The following is a 17,655-nucleotide window of genomic DNA, read 5'->3' as shown; positions in this document are numbered from 1 at the left end:
AATTCCCACGTCTTGTTTCGTATGTTTGATTTCTCTGCCAAGGAAATGTGAAGATGAGCATTGGGGATAGGGTTAGTATGGGTATAGGGATAGGGTTAGTATGGGTATAGGGATAGGGTTAGTATGGGGCTCTATGGTCAGAATATTGTGTAGTCGGATTTATGGGTGTTGGTTTATTGGGACGTTGGACTAACGCTAAGCACGGTCCGCTATAGGGATCAAGTGGTTAATCGTTTCTGTGCTGTCCGTGGCAGGCATCATTGATGTCTCACTCTGGAATTATTACCCGTAGATATGTGTGAAGTGTTGTGGAACGAATGATAGGCATTTGTTGTTGTTGGTTGAATTTCCTGGAGGCCTACAGTACAGTATACGGTACGTACCCGGCACGCAGGACGACGGGCAGGCCATCCACTCACTGAAGGGCGTCACGATGCAGTCTCTCTTGCAGGGAAGCAGACAGGGCCGTACCGTTTCTGGACGGGCAGAGTCCGGACACCTAATAGCAAAAAAACAACAACAAGGGATGGCAAAGGGGGAAGAAAGAACGGAGGTCTTAAATTCTGTCCTCCTCCCGCTTTGGGCGATGAATGATAAGCGACCTGACTCACGCGGGTAATAGGACAGCGCGGTGAAACAACTGCCCTGTCCTTGACATTAGACAGCTCACACTGGCTTCCATGACTGATTGTATCTCCTCCCCGCTGCTTCACTTGCGACGGAGAAAACAACAAAGAAATGCAAAAAAATGTACAGATCTCTTTGCACATGCTTTTGACATTGCTTCTTCTCGGGGTGCCTGCCAAATCCAGCAGCACTCTGTGGAAAGGAAAAGGAATCTGCACGCCAGTCAAGCATGAGACACGCAAAGTTTATGCGCCGTTCTGGATTTCATTACCCGGTGTGAGTTGTGAATACCAATTAGCTTACTTAGGATTCATTAATATGCACCGTCTTTCAAGGGCGCACGCAGCACTACGCCCGCGACTGTCTGTCTGATTATCATCTGAACACAATTCCCTTCTGTCTGTTTCAGAAGTAGAAAAGTGAAATTCAATAAATGGAGAAGTGCAGATTCCAATACACACGCGTGGGCTGTAAAATGAAATGCAGCGCAGCGTGACGTGCGTACTGTCATGATCGGCATGTGTCAGTGTCAAGCATCAGAGTTCGAATGGCCGTGTGAGTTTCATCAGCTGACAGAGACAGGTGTTTCTGTTGTGAGCAGTGGTGGCAAGTAACTGTACAACAATTCCAAGGTACTCTATTTTACCAGCTCAGTGGCCTTGTGGTTAGAGTGTCCGCCCTGAGACTGGGAGGTTGGGGTTCAATCCCCGGCCGGGTCATACCAAAGACTCTAAAAAAATGGGACCCAGTGCCTCCCTGCTGGACACTCAAGTCCCTGTGACATACTAGCGTCATGTCCAGGGGGTGTACTTGTACATCAAGCTGCCTCACGCTACAGAAACAGGAGATAGGCTCCTGCCCTATGGGCCTCATGGCTCGGCAAGGCTACTACTACTATTTTACTTGAGTATTTTGAGTAGTTAAGTATATATTTAATACTTTTGCACTCTCACTCAGTTAACATTTCTGAATACAGGCCTTTCTTTTTGAGTGGTGCAACCACTCCAAGGTACCTATGTACCTATGTGACTATGTTTAGAGTACCAGTAGGGGCAAAAGTGGCGCTGTTGTGCCAGAAACAGAGAGAGAGAGATAGTGCTGCACTGTTGCCTGCTAATGAGAGAGAGAGAGAGAGAGAGAGAGAGAGAGAGAGAGCGAGAGAGAGAGGGGAGAGGGGAGTTGCACCACTCAGTTCACACGGGTGTGATTTTTCTACATTGTGCTACTTTCACTCAAGGAACAAATCTGAGTACTTCTTCCACCTCTGGCTTTTTATCAGCAACGTAATGCAACGGAAAGGACAGGGGTAGGCGTTTGGGGTGTGTTGTGTTGTGAGGAAGTGGGTGATGAGTGCATTTATCTCCCCATACCCAGACAGGCCAGGAGTAGCCTCTCACTGCCGCCCAGGAGATGGAACGCTCTTGTGGGGACATCAATCAAAGTCCAGTGTGTGGCTACTAATTAAAGTTGAGAAAAGTGAAGGTATGCAAACTGTTTGCCAATGAATGTTCCCGGGGTTCCAACAAGGGGCCAGTGAGGCTATTCAACGTTGAAGGTCTGGGCCCTAGTGGTAGGAGGAGGGACTACAGGCGGACCCGTGGATTCATGACCGGGAAACCCCGTGCAGCTGGGCTTTAACATTGAGCGCTCGGTTGCATACGTCACCCCGGACCTCAAAGTTGAGGTCCGGAGGAGGGACTTCCGGCAGTCTTCCGGGTGCTTCAAAACGCCACTGAGCAACTTCCACTGACATGAATAGCTGGGGGGGCGGAGCTTCGCGCCAGTTCAGTCTCTATCCTTTTATATACTCTATGGGTTCCAAGGACAACTTAGTTACCACTGCCTCTCAAGTGGCTCTTGACTTTTACCACGTGCTCATTTATTGTCGAATATCGAATCATCAAAGATAACGTGTTCAGTCCATCAATGATGACTCACTGTAGGCCAGCTATCAGCTGGGCTCTATGATGGTTATATCTGTCCACCACCTTGGTCCAACACGATATACCTATCTAGAAATCTGCTAGCTGGTTTGCCATGGAATTTTGAATGTACCATGTGTCATTTTGGTGAGGCCTTTCCTCTAACAGCACCATTACAGTAGAATCTTCAGTTACACACAAGATATCTCAAAATCTACTACAGTAGGCACATTGTTATGAACGTTTTGTATTCATGCTCCCTGGAGAAAAAACACCATTGATGTTGCCATGTTGGTGACCCCATGGCCTTTCCGCTACTCTTTGTGTTTTGTCCATGGTACTTGTACCTCACTTTAACCACATCATTCCTAAACATGCTGCGAAAATACCACATTTTGAACTTGTGCATTGACTGGCTATTTTCAGCGAAGAAGAGATGGTGTACTAAATTTAAGAAAAAGGAGGAGACCAGGTACAGGATGGTGAACCTGGTCAACAAAGCATAAATATTCTGTTTATGTATTTAACGTAGATTATTATTATTATTATTATTATTACCATTATTATTACCCTTATTATTATTATTATTATTATTATTATTATTTTGTTTATAATGTGTGCATATATCACTATCCCACCTTACCCCATTTCTAGGAGCAATATAGCCCCATATGTGCCCTCTCCCTACGCTCATTCTGTAGCTCTGAGATGAGGTCACACACAGGGCCCCTCCCACCCCGTTCAGAAACGGCGCATGTTTCCACAATTCCACGATTCTTACCTTTTCTAAACAATTAATCAAAAACGTGAAGTGGTGTGAAGGGTTTACACTAATTCAACGTCAACAACGGCAAAGAAAATCCAACTTTAAACGGTTACGAGCGTTACAGCGGTTGGTTTAGTCAGCCGCTTCCATGTTTATCAAGGGATTTGTGCGTGTGCGTGTGCGTGTGCGCGTGCATGTCGAGTGAACTGAAATCAGTTGGAAATTCTCGACCAGGGGAGGCGCCGGGGAGGCGCTAAAGCTTTTCAACTTCCTTGAAAAACATGCTAAACAACCGCTAGACGCTCGTGTAACCGTTTAAAGTTGGATTTTCTTTGCCGTTGACGTTGAATTAGTGTAAACTCTTCACACCACTTCACGTTTTTGATTAATTGTTTAGAAAAGGTAAGAATCGTGGAATTGTGGAAACATCTCGGAGCTACAGAATGAGCGTAGGGAGAGGGCACATATGGGGCTAGGAGCAATAATGATTTCCATTTCTTTACTGAATATTTTAGCCCCCTTAGTCAGAATGCATATTAAGAATGGCAGTGTCTGCTCGATTCAGTTCTGGGTGGGTGTAGTAGCCGTCGGGACTTTTAGCCTTTTGGGTCTTGTGTTTTAGGTAGATATAGTGCACGTGCCTAGTCCTTGGGGTCGAGGTTGGAGTTTCATGACAGCCATGCAAAATCAAACAGAGACACACGGCTTTGATGCCCTCATCAGTGAGGCTGGCGTCACAGAGCTCCAACATCACAGAGCATCACAGCTTTTTTTCTGCAGTGTGCCTGAATCACTTTACCCAACAACCAAATCACGGCGATCACTGGAGACCCAGCATGTTGCCACAAGCTGCCAACTACAGAAAGCAAGGCACCAGGAGGAGTTACATCAAAGTACAGTAGAGCAAGAGAAGGCAAGATATATAAAATCCATCCCTTTTCCCGGGTTTACTCCTACGCTATCTGTCTCTCCAGTGATGCATGCCAGTGGGGATCCGAACACAACACACCAGCTGGGGGCGGGGCGGGGGGATATATTAAGTGCTAAGCCCCAGAGTGAATAAACGGGGATACAGAAGCCTTACAGATCAGAGGGTTGCGTTTAATGCTAAACACATTAACCCTATACGCGTCCCTATTCTGGGGGTGAGCATTCCTGCGGAAACAGGTGATCTGCAAGCTTGTAGATCGGCTATTTTCGGCAAAAATATATTTAGTGTAAAGTGAAAACAGGAGCGGGGCCTTGTATAGAGCCCTGGGGGACTTCAGTCAGATAAGTAAATACAGGGTGCAAGTTCTTAAAAGCCGACAGGGTCGACAACATTCAAATTGCAGATCAATGTGATTATGTGAATTAATAATCACTGCTTAAATGTGTTAAACGTAAGTTATGATCACTTTCTACTTTGAACTAAGTTAAACATACATTAGTTGTGATGTTAAAAGATTGGAATCATGGGAAATATTCCACTGATAACAATGTGTCCCTCAAGCCTCTACCGAAACTGCCCTAAACATACATTAGTAATGAGAAATTACTTGACAGTAAAAGAAATTCCACTAAAACGGATGAGCTTCTCCCCAAGCAGTGGTTAGAAGGAAACATACAGTTGCATGGCAAACATTTCAGCTTTCTTCTAGTCTCGCGTGGCCAGACTGATTCCTCCCACGATTCTTAAACGCTTCTATCATACAGTCTGCAACAACGGAAGCTCTGAAAATGCTCAGAGGATAAAGCTGATGTGACGCCTCCCCGTTTTCATTTCGTCTTTACAGTCGCGCAAATGTGTCCTAATATAAATCAAAATAATCAAAGCACATACTGTACAGCTGCTTATCAGAAATGGAAATTCTAAACGGAAATGACGAGCAGATGACAGCTTGCTTTCTCGGTTTTCGTGATGTAGCTTTCGGAGATTATGGAATAGTTGTCGTGCGAGGCGTTGTGATCATCAGCTTGTAGTTCGGCTATTTTCACAATATTTATCTGTGGAACCGAGTCGAACTAAATGTAATGCCTACAATTCCAAGTGCTTGTCAGGATGGGAGGTCCCCAGATCAAATATGATTATATGGGGTCACGGCCTGAAAAGTCAAAGGGTGCATGGTTGACTGGAATAGCCTCTTTTGGGTGGTGGCGCATTAACCGATTCCATGCTGTTACCATAGGTGGGATCGTGAGGCTAGTGCCAGTGAAATGTGCAACATACATAAGCAAAGAAGAGCCACATCCGGACGTTTAATTTCCTTAGTGCGAGCACGGATTAATGTTTTATAAGGTCCCAAACATGGTACTTCATCCCATTTTGAGCAGAAACACCAGTAATAACCCTGTGCGCATTTTAAAATCTCTTGTTTCTCGTGGATGGCCCATGATGGTAATAATAGCTTTCCTCGAGATATCTTGTGGATGGCTTGGATTGGCTTAAAAGATATACTTTAATCCCCACCCCCAGTTCAGATAAGAGCAGGTGAGCTACATGGAACGAGGTGACTCCAGGCTCGCGGCAGAAATCCGAGATTCAAGATTCTGCCGCGATTCTGAAATACAGGTCACTAAAACAACAAGACATGAAGATGGGGGGGCGTTGCTATCCTGTCCTATTTCTCTAAGTCTCAGAGGCATGCTATCTCAGTGTGCAAGGCCTCCCGAGTGTTAATCACACTAGATCAGGTACACTGACTGTGTCATATCTGCAGCGTTCCACGTGGGCACAATCTAACCTTGGGGGCGTGTCTATAGCAGCAGGGTATATATAACAGTATAACAATGTATTTGAGCCACCGACCTTCCATCTGAAAATATTCAAAAGTGCTGAAATGTTTACCATTGATTTAATAGAGCCTGCCTGCTTGCTCAGGGGATAAACTGAATCTTGATCATCAGTTAAAAAATGTTGTCAGATCCTGTGACTATAGCGTGTGAAAACGTGTACGTAACCAAGAGGTGGGCGGCGTCTGAAAAGCTAGGGACGGCCCTCTCGTGGGCATTAAATTCTAGCCCACACCACTCAGAATAGAGTGACGGTGGTATGTTTTTGTAAATATTGAGCTCGTTCTTGGCGACAACATAGTGAACCAACACCAGGGTGGATAGAAAGAACGTCGGGCTCAAATACATTACAAGGACAAGGAAAATGTTGTGAACAAACACGGCTGTGCTTAGATACTTAGATGAACGTTATGTCTCTGCGCCCGTGCGCCGATCCAAGCCATTCTACGTCTTTTTGTAAACTCGTCAATCTGGGTTCCTTGATGCTGTCTCCATGCTGGAAAGCTGAAAATCGAATTCCGTTTTCTGGCTCATTCCCTCGACGTGACCTGCTGTGGCACTTATTTACTGAGCAAGTCTGCACCATTGTGAGTTCAGTTTAAAAAAAGAACATATACACGCACACCTGATAGTCGCTCAATGTAAACAAACCAGACAAGCCAACAAGTACGGCGGCCGCTACCACGTGACACATATGTTGACGCCCCCTCCAGGAGATTTTGGTACACACTATAGACACATGAACTTTGACACGATCTAAATGTCTCAATAAAAGAGCAGGGAGACGAAACGAAATACAACCACCCCGATTGTATTAATATACTCTAGCATACAGATTGCTACTAATTTTGCTGGTGACCCCCCGGAACCCCTTCGAGGACCCCTGGTTTATTATAACATAACTGTACAGGTACGGGAGAATCGCTGGGAAGAGGCTGCTGCTTGGAAACGACTCCTATTGCCTCATCAATTACTGACTAATCCAGAATTCCACAGCAGTTGCCATTAGATGGACTTAGAAATTGCAACACCAAAGCCAGTACTAGAGGCATGTTGTACCAAATACCAATATATTGTAAGTGACTGTACCAATGTCACACAAATTACAGGTTTCATTCAAAGCTGGAGTGGGTGGTGGTGGTGGTGGTGGTGGAGGAGGAGGTGCATCAAAGAACAAGCACATGAAGCACAGTCTGCCATAAATGTCTTCATGGCCCTGTCACTAATATATTTAACGCGGGACAAAACGTCTGAATTATTTATGAATGTAGTCTTCCTGGTGGTGGTGGGCTATCACATCATTATAGCCACCAGCACACACAGACACAGAAACCTTTAGTGGTTGTTTGATATTGTATTGCTGAAAGATGAGTAGATAATGGAAGGTGCGTAACGCAGAATTGATCTGGTGTGCATGATGGGGAAACAGTCCTTAAACCAAAAGAAGAGAGGCAGTGGAAGGCAGTGATGTATACGCAGCTCTCTGGGGATAGAATTACAGTATACGCTAGATCAGGCCCCTGGGTCATCTGTCAAGTGAGTAAAAGCACAAGCCGCTGTATAGTATATACTGTATATGTACAAATAAGATGCTGCGGGGAAGCACACAGAGTCACTTCTTCTCAAATGATCTACTGTAAGGGAAATGTGATCGCTTCCCACTTTCCTGGCTCAGCTCGTATTTACAAAGCATCATTTTTCCCCTCAGGATGCATAAGTCTGTCTCACAGCTAAAACAAAGTTCAAGCAGCTAAGCTATGATTGATGCATTCTCCATGTAATGTAATCGCGCATACAGTGCTATATATACAGTGTGTGTACAGTATATTATTAAAGATTCTCTCCTGTGGAAATTATTCCTTCAGTTCACATGTACAATGGGTACACCTATATAGTACTATCATGGGTGAAATTTAGTATATGTAGTATATAGGTTATCCTTCCATGTCGGCCATCCCACCCGGGACACATACATAATAACTGGGTGGGGCATGCATTTCCAACTTGCATCGTCGAGTCAGGTAGGGTACACGGTTGTCCAGAACCACCACAAAAGGCTCTGGTCAGGCTCTACCAGTGGACCTCACCTGTACATTCCATGACGTCACGTTGAGATTAGGCAACACACTTCATACATGACGCCAGAGGATTAATATCGCTGTAATATTGTTGTATATCGTTGCAGTTGAGCAGAAACCTTGTATCTCCACATCAGGTTGTAAATTAATCATTCAAAAACCATTCTTCGGCGCAATAGAGTGTGTATTACAAAATAAAAGTGAAAGTGTTTCAGTCTGTCTGCAGGTTTTATAATTATTTTAACCAATGAAATGAGGACTGACGTCATGCTTCCTTTGCATGAGGAGTCCAAGCTTCTTCTTTTCAACACGTTATTCCAACCAGTTCCTTTCCCCGTATGAACTGAGTGGTGCAACTACACAGTTCCACTATGCCTAACATCTGTTGAGGATTAACTATAAAGATTGATTATATAGAGATTGATTCACTCTGACGTGATATCTGTGATGTCAGTGACGTCACATACTGACCATAGCAACCATGCTCGTTTTTTTGGTTGCTAACCATAGCAACCATGCTCGTTTTTTTGGTACGAACAAACACGGGTACACGGGTACACGGGTACAAAGCCAGTTGTTGGAGTGGTTTGCACCACTCAAAAATGTAGTTAATAAGAATATGGACATAAGAGGTTTCTTCCCGACAACAGCGAAATCACCATGCTGTAGTTGGACGAACTGTTACCTTTTACTGATGACCGCTCCGGCGTTCATCTTCACACAGGTGGCCTGGCGGATTTGAACTCCCACTGCACAGGCGTCAGCCGTGGCGTTCCAGGAGCCGCCACTTCCGTTGAGGTGCACGGAGGCATCCTGGATGCAGGGGCCCCAGGCCGAGGCCTCCCAGTAGAAGACCATGCAGGGGTGCTCGTTACAGGGCCTCCACTCCTCCAGGGCTGTGGCTGCAGGGCATTCCTTCCCTCCTGGACATGAACAGACGGAGTATAAGACGTAATGCATTAGAGCGGCGCTTCTCAAAGGGAGAGTCCTTTTTAGTGACAGTGGTTCTCAAACTTTTCATGTCCTGGACCCCTTCGCACCACCCGTCTCAGTAACAGTTTCTTCCCCCAGGCAGTCAGGCTGCTGAACAGCTGACCTTGCACTGTATTGCACTGTATTGTCACTTCACTTGCACTTTTTGTGTTTTTGTCTTTTTCTTTGCACTATAGATGTTTGTCTATGTCCTGTGTATGTAAGACTGAGAATGCTCTGAGCAAAACAATTTTCATTGTATTTATACTCTGTATCTATACATATGACAAATAAACCTGAACCTGAGCCTAAACTGGACCCGCATTACTTCATGCATGCCGCACTGCAAGCTTGTATACAGATCTGCTGTTTTTGAATAGGCAACACTGTAGTGCCAGTGGTTAAAATGATTGTGATGCTATGTTAACTACTTTTGCCCCCCTGGCTCTTCTGATTGGCCGGGCCCTAAACCTGCCCTCTTCTGATTGGCCGGGCCCTGAACCTGCCCTCTTCTGATTGGCTGGGCCCTAAACCTGCCCTCTTCTGATTGGCGGGGCCCTAAACCTGCCCTCTTCTGATTGGCCGGGCCCAACAACTCTTTTGAAGACAGTATTTCGCACGCGGGTGAAATCACCCCTCAACGCCTTCTGACCTTATATATTAATAGAGACGGCAACCGGAGGAAACCCTGAGACAAAATGGACATAGTGGCCGAATTTGGTAGTCAACGGCCAGCGTGTTCATGTGTTTGCACAATAAATCCCAGAATGCACTCTGTTCCTACCCGGAAGGAGGAGTGAAATCGCCTCATGCGCTTTTGAGCAACTTAATGCAAGTGGATGGGAGGAGAAATCCGGTGCCGTCTCTATTAATATATACTCTAAGACAGACATACTAGGGGTTGGAACATGCATCCAGCAAGCCCAACCCCGTAGTCACTTTGAGTGGCACCACACAAACCCACGGGTGAACATGTACTGTATGTCGGACATTACTAACCCTACCACAAACCCCAAACCTAAACATAACCACAAGCATGTCGGACCAAAGCAAACTTTCAAACTCTTTTTGAAAAGTTCACCAGCACTCTTCAGTGTGAATATGAATCTACGCTGTGGATCGGCTGTTGCCCGAAGCGTACACAAGAGATCCTAAAATGATGCTGGTGATCTTTTCAAAGATACTGTTTCTGCCAGAACCGTTGCACCCGGCCGATATACGTGAACTATTCAAATGACGAGTGCCCGCCTTTCTCTTTTTGAAGTTCTCCATAAGCCCTTGGGGTTTCTAAACGTTTACTGCACAACACGTTTATGTATTCCTTTTCTGTTTTTAACTTTTTTCTTTGTGCTAATAAATAAAAAACTCAAACAATGGACAGAATGTAACAGCTCTATTAAATAGCAGCTTGACAAACAGTGAGGTCCGTTGTCATTCTAGACGGGTGTGTCCCTATTGTGCACACAGTGACTTTGATAACGACAGATTTAGGCCTGCAGCCTGTTGACTCAGCCTGCAGTTGTTTGTTTTCCAATCTTTATTTTTTCTTTCTTTCTCGCTCTTTTTTCTGCTTCTCTCAAAATGCTATAATAAATGAGCCAGCAGTGTCTGAAAATTAATAATGAGAGAATGTCAGATAAATGCTAATGTGGACTTCTGTAAGATACACATTTTTTGTAAACAACTTTGTCCTATTACACAAAATTGCATTTACATCGGGATGTCTGCTTCAGTTTAGAAGGGCCAAATGAAAAAGGAGTAAATACACAGAATATCAATACGAAGCAACTGAAAAACACGTTATTTCAATGGTAGTGGATGGAGAGAAACGATTTTTGTCCAACCACGAAACGGCAACCAATGGGTGCGAAGAGGCACACAACCACGGGCGTGACAACTTGACAAAGGGTGAATTGACAGAAGCTTATACTGCCAAGGCCCTACTACTGTCTAAGCTGAAAACACACTGTGAAACAGCTGAGGAAGCAGCCGAGTTAAGGTCTAGTGATACTGATGGCTGCCAACACTTCAAAAGACTTGTGGTGGAAGGTACTGTACAGTAGCTATTAACTACATTTACTTGAGTACCGCACTTACTGTCATGTTTCTTATTTGATAATTTAGGCTAGTTTTATTGGAAGCGTATTCCACTATACATCTTTCCTTTTGCCAATGGAGTGCACCGATATCTGTTTTCTCAGAACGATGCAACACATTGTGAGCTTGTGGACTCTTTTCGCCATTGTCGTACAACACCTAGCCACTGAAACCATACTGTAGAATCCTTATTGTGGGCAAAGCTTTCTCAGAAAATAGCAGAATGTCACGCTCACAGTGGAAAACAGAAAAGATGCTAGTATAGAGCCCTGAGGTACTACGGGCAACCATAAAGGGTGTAAGACGTGTTTAAGACAAAGATAAAAGGGCTAAAGCGGTTTAATGAGGACATACTGTACTTGCACATTGGTTGCTGATCACTAAATATGCACCTAAACACATCGCTTGGTCTCATCATTAAAGCTAGAATAATTCAAAATAATTTTATTGTGCCTTCATTATGGTCCGATACTCTATGGAACTCTCTGGTCCATATACTGTTAGTTAGATTGTACTGCTGTTATACTGTATTGTAATGCCTTCTTATCTTGTGATGTATCGTATTGCATTTGGTTTTATATACTGTTCCAGTTCATATGCTTCTATTTTATATGTTGTCATGTTTCATCGATAACCATTTTATTTTTTAAGAACATTGAGGACCTCCTCAAAAACTAGATGGGATTTATCCTCCAATCAAATTTTCAAAACAAATTCAAACAAACAAAACATTGAGTCCTTATGCCTACACAAACAGAGACATAAAGTATAAGCTAATGAAAAATAGCAAAAAACAAGGAAGTTTGGTTTACCCTTCCCGGGGAGGGCCAGCACGAAGCGCGAGCGGCTCTGCCTGCCCTCTGCGCTCTTGGTGGCACAGGTATGAGAGCAGGAGGACCAGAGAGACCAAGAACCCACCACACAGTCCCCAGGACAGGCCACCTCACAGGCCACCAACGTGGGGGGAGGATCCTCCACACACTGATCACCGGGCACCTCCTCGCCTGCTGGGAGAGACACATGAACGCAGAGACAGATAAGTGAATGTTATGTTCCCTCAAATCTAACACTAACACAACCCCAAACCTAACCCTATACCACAAGCCTAATCCTAACCCGAGGGAACATAATACGGCTGATGGAACATTGGAATGACCCAGGCCAAATTATACTCACCACACAACCCTTTTTCCCAACAAAAATGCAAGCTTTACAACTGAGAAAAAAAACCCAAATCCTTTTTTCTCAGCTGAATATCCACTTATGGACTGAATTAATTTCTAATGATGAAAAAAAAAAAAGTATTTGTGTTTGATTGCCATCAATCAGATGCTATATTAAGTTAAGATACTCAATTTGAATTTTGCACAAACAATAGATATAAATGTAGGTATGTGCCAAATTTGGCACAGTAGGCTATTAGGGTATTACACTATTACACTATTTACACTATTACACTGTTATACTAATTACACTATTACACTATTGCACGTATTACACGTATTACACTATTACACCATTATACTATTACACGTATTACACTATTGCACTTATTACTCCTTCTGCTCCTTCGCCTGGAAAGGAGCCAGCTTAGGTGGTTCGGGCATCTGGTTAGGATGCCTCTCGGGCGTCTCCCTAGGGAGGTCCTCGACGCACGTCCCACTGGGAAGAGACCCCGGGGCAGACCAAGGCGCAGTTGGAGGAAACACATCGACTCACTGGCCTTGGAACGTCTCGGAATCCCCCAGGAGGAAGTCACTAATGTTGCTCTGGAGAGGGAAGTCTGGAGCACTCTGGTGGAGCTGTTGACCCCGCGACCCGGCTACGGATAAGCGGTTGAAGATGGATGGATGGATGGACACTATTTCACTATTACAGTTACTACTATCTCTATTATTGTGATGCCATGTCCTAGTCCCTGATAGGTCAAATTTGTCTCAAACAGACATTGCCAAATATCTCAGACAAAAGTGAGGTCAAATGTAATCTACTTCAATATTTCTATAGTTGAGTCATCGAGTTTTACTGTTTCACTGTTTTATGAATGAGCCTGTGGTGTGGGCGGTGAGAGATGGACCAAAATTCAGATGGTAATTAGTTTATGTTTTACAGAACTTCTTTCCCAAGACCAATAATAGAATGCCTGTGGAAATTGTCTATCGGTCTCATATTATGCATATATGCAGTGGCACATTATTTGAGGGGAAAAGCCTATTTCTGGAAAGTTTTTGTTGGTTTGTTGGTTTTTCTTTAAAAAAATATCTCAAATCCATCACTGGTGATTCACAACTAATCTAGACGCCCTTCCTTGGTTGAAAAGCACTCTGTCATTTATAATTAGGACCTGTCCTGTGTTTTGCCAGACCGTTTTAGATGAGGATGAAGCTGGAAGCGCTCCTGCAGAAGCTATTCTGCCGCATACAGCATTTTTGTGACAAAGACCCCCAAATTGATATATCGTCGCTGTCTGGTAGAAACCAGCTAACTCAAATGGTCTTTCCGTCTGTGTGTTGGTTAAAACAATTACTGAACCAATGAAAAGTATTACAAAGTGCTTCTGACAAAACCAGTTAACAATTTAGGTATATACAAGACGCTCTTACTCCAGAGCGACTTACAGTAAGCAAGAACACATGGTAATACATCAAATACAAGGAAAATCAAAAAACAGAAAATAAATCTAAATGATTCAAAATCTTTCAAACACTTTCAAATTTGTTCAACAATAGCAGATGTGCAAGCTTGCAGCGTGGCACGAAGTGACGTGCTGTGAGCTTGTAGATCTGCTAGCCAACGTATAATTGGAAGTGGTCAAATTGATTGCGATGCTGTATTAACACAATTGCTGGGGTTTCTCCTGGACGCCTCCTCAAGGAACCCTGGGGGTCTCTAGACCCCACTTTAAGAACCACAGACACACAGTGCTCATTCCTCCTCAGCAAACCACAAATGATATTGACCAGTGGTGGTGGACAGAGAATAAGTAGGTCAAGTACATTAACTTACTTAAATACATTTTTTGGAGTTTACTTTCCTCCCTCCCATTCACTCCCATTACCCTAAGCCCAGTGATTTATTCAGCCGGCTTCCATTGACAATGAATGGTAACTCATGTTGATTAGGTGATGTGATGTAAAAAAAACGGTGCCAGGACTAGTAGCATGCCAAAGTTTGTGCTATTGCCATTGAGAATGCATTGGGCGTTAAATTTCTCAAATTTGAAAGCACTATATTTCTAAAACTATGAAACATTTCAAAGATTTCAGGCAAACATGTCCACCGTAAGATGAACTTAAATAGGTCTGAATGGGGTTTCTAGGTGTGAGTATGTAGGACTAGTAACATGCCAAAGTTTGTGCTATCTATGTCCAGCTTTGAGGGTTTGTGTAAACACAAACATGGAATACCATTGACAATGAATGGCCAGCTTTGAGTGTTTGTACTATAAACACAAACACTGATTACCATTGACAATGAAAGCTTTGAGTGTTGAATACCATTGCCAATGAATGGCCAGCTTTGAGTGTTTGTGTAAACACAAACATTGAAGACGAAGGTGAGGTATGATGATGTATGATGGTAGGAGCGCCCCTCACTTCACACGGGTGTGATTTTATTTTTTTGCAAACTCATGACATTCACTCTGCTACGTTTCAAATAGAAATATTGTAGTTTCATTCACAGTTACTGTAGGGCAGGGGTTTATGTAAATCATTTTCAACCATCATACAGTATATTCCACTCCATTGATGTCCAACATCGTCCAATTCTCTCATTTTTCAAGGAATAGAGTCTCTTGCAATCTCAAGTTGTGAGTTAGTTTCTCCATTACACATCCTCCACAATGCTCGGCCACTGCTCATGAAATTGGAGGATCTGCTTTGTACCATAGCCTTGTAATTGCTTTTTCACTAGCTGTCAATATAGTACTGGGTGCATAACTTCTCTTTGTGTGACCTCGATTTGGGATCAAGATGGCAAAAGAAACATAATTCGTTGCTGTCGGGAGGAAACCTTTTAACTCATTTTTTGAGGTTTTTGATTTTTTTCTTTTTGCATATATCAGTGCTATTGAACACCTTTTACATCTGTGTGTTGTTTTGAAAATATTGAACCAATGGAAAGTATAGTAAAACACGCTTTGGACAAAACCTCTTAACTCCATTGCACCCTCAAACTGTCTGCTAAAACAGCTAACTCCACCACCTCTCCCCCTCTCATGCAAGTAATTGAAAATATATAAAGTCACAACACCAACTTTGATGAGGCAGTATTGCTTTGTTTTCAAAATATATGGTTTTCTAAATTTCCTGAAAAATGTATATTTTTCATTTCCTGAAAAATGAACATTTTGGAGTTTCCTCCCGACAGCAGAGATATCTAACTAGAAAAAGTGCTCCTCGGAGCACTGGTCTCTGCCAGGTCAGGTAGGATATTGTGGCCTCCCGGTGGCGCTATAATAGGCCAATGTGAAAAGGGTGGGATTTATTCCTCGGCCTAGTAGGAATGTGCATGCAAAACTACGCTACGTTCATGATTTGAGGCATTTTGTTCAAAATGGGCCAATACAACTTTGGAAGCCAATGTTATGGCTGGAAATATCGGACAGATCCGTCTTGATCACATGACTATAGAGATACTAGTGTGAACCGATTCGCAGGATTGTTGGACAGAATCTAAAGGGGTAATATAAAAAATAAGTTTTACAAAAGTCGGCCTCCTGGTGGTGATAAAAGGCAGATGTGTTCTTTTCTTTTCTCGTTACGTCTATCCTCTCACTTCTCAGGAAAACTACAAATGATGGAACGCACGCACACACACACACACACGCGCACGCACGCACGCACGCACGCACGCACACACACACACACAAACGCGCATGCACACACACACACACACACACACACACACACACACACACACACACACACACACACACACACACACACACACACATCAACATGATTATATTACTCCTAAACATTTTGCCAAACATCACACTTGACAATACAGATAAAACATTCTGACCGGCCACCCCTTATGGGTGCTTTAAGTCTCCATCGTTGCCCCCATCATCTTTCTGCTTTATTGCGACAGTAGGTTGCATTTATTATGAAAAAACCTCCCGTCCGTCCGTCAGTCCGTTAGTTAGTCACCCGTCCCACGCCTCCATATATGGTCACGCCTCGTGACATCACACCTCCATATATGGTCACGTCTCGTGACATCACATCTCCATATATGGCCACGCCTCGTGACACATCACGCCACCCTATATGGCCATCTCCAATGCTCCATATATGAAGATCACAATACTGACCTCAACTAACCCTGGATAACCATACATGGAGAAGACTGGATCATCACCTAGATCTGCATATATGGAGCCTGCCAGCAACTCTACGTCTGACCTCAAACCTCAAACCCTTAGATCTCCATATATGAATCTGACCTGTTCTGATATTCCATATGTTGATCTGACCTCATCAAACCCTGTACACGCAAGACACGCCAAAACGCCAGCGCTCGCCCAGCAGTCTTCCGTCTGCCGCCACCCAGGCGGATGCGTGCACGCCACCTTGCCCGTTAGGACGAGGTCACTTCTCGCCCTCAGTGCGTCTTACTGGTATGCTGCGAATTTTCTCCAACCACAACATATCTTTTCACCATTATGACAATGATGTTCAGATCTACAGTACCTACCTCAGTTAACTCAGTGCCACAGGACGCCTTTGGACGCCTCCCCTTTAATTCTAGTTACTAATTTCAGACACCATTTTTTTTTCCTAAACCTCAATGAAAGCAAAAGGAAAATAATAATATTTGGCCATGATACTTTTAACTCCAACATCCTTTCATCTGTCAATTTAAACGTTGTGATGTTTGACAGTGCCTTAAATTCAACTAACACTACTCGCTAAGGTTAAGACGTATGGCCCGCCGAAACAACTCGAGACGCTTTTATCTCGTCCAGACTCCATTACTGTAACTCTTTGTACACTGGCATTGAACAGTCATCATTCAGCCTTCAGCTTGTTTGAAACGCATCTGCTCGCCTCCGCACTGGCATTAAAAACGTGCCCACACTACTCCTGTCCATGGCCTCACTTCATTGGCTCCACAACAATTTTAGAATTGACTTTAATGTTGTATTATTTGTTTTGTAAAATCTCTAAAAGGGTTGACGCTGCGGTATCTCTCTGAACTCCATGCACCTTTTACACCCCAGTCAGAGTTTGAGGTCTGCTGACAAGCTGCTGCTGATCGTGCTGATTGATGAAAAACTGAGCGGTGCAACTATACATTTATTGTTATAGTTACTGTACTCTACTCTACTGTGCTCTGTACTGTATTGTAGTGCACTAGTGCAGTCCAGACCCCAGATTCCCAGGAACGCGCCCAGGGGGCCGGGCCGGTTCTG

At 43.9% G+C, this 17,655-nt stretch overlaps 1 protein-coding gene across 5 annotated transcripts in view; it reads right to left on the bottom strand.

Annotated features, from left to right (window-relative positions):
* thsd7ba (thrombospondin, type I, domain containing 7Ba) overlaps positions 1-17,655 on the bottom strand; it is a 376,466-nt gene that overhangs the window by 105,659 nt on the left and 253,152 nt on the right. For 4 of the 5 annotated variants that reach the window (XM_079518802.1, XM_079518803.1, XM_079518801.1 and 1 more), the window contains exons 12-14: positions 12,047-12,241; positions 8,851-9,088; positions 384-499 (exon numbers count right to left, since the gene is read on the bottom strand). In XM_079518802.1, coding sequence (XP_079374928.1) covers positions 384-499; positions 8,851-9,088; positions 12,047-12,241 — 549 coding nt within the window. The remainder of the gene's footprint in view (positions 1-383; positions 500-8,850; positions 9,089-12,046; positions 12,242-17,655) is intronic. The other variant, XM_079518804.1, reaches the window with a different exon arrangement.

The sequence above is a fragment of the Electrona antarctica genome (assembly GCF_951216825.1).
Source record: "Electrona antarctica genome assembly, chromosome: 13".
Lineage (NCBI taxonomy): Eukaryota > Metazoa > Chordata > Actinopteri > Myctophiformes > Myctophidae > Electrona > Electrona antarctica.
This window is presented reverse-complemented; position numbering and strand designations above follow the sequence as displayed.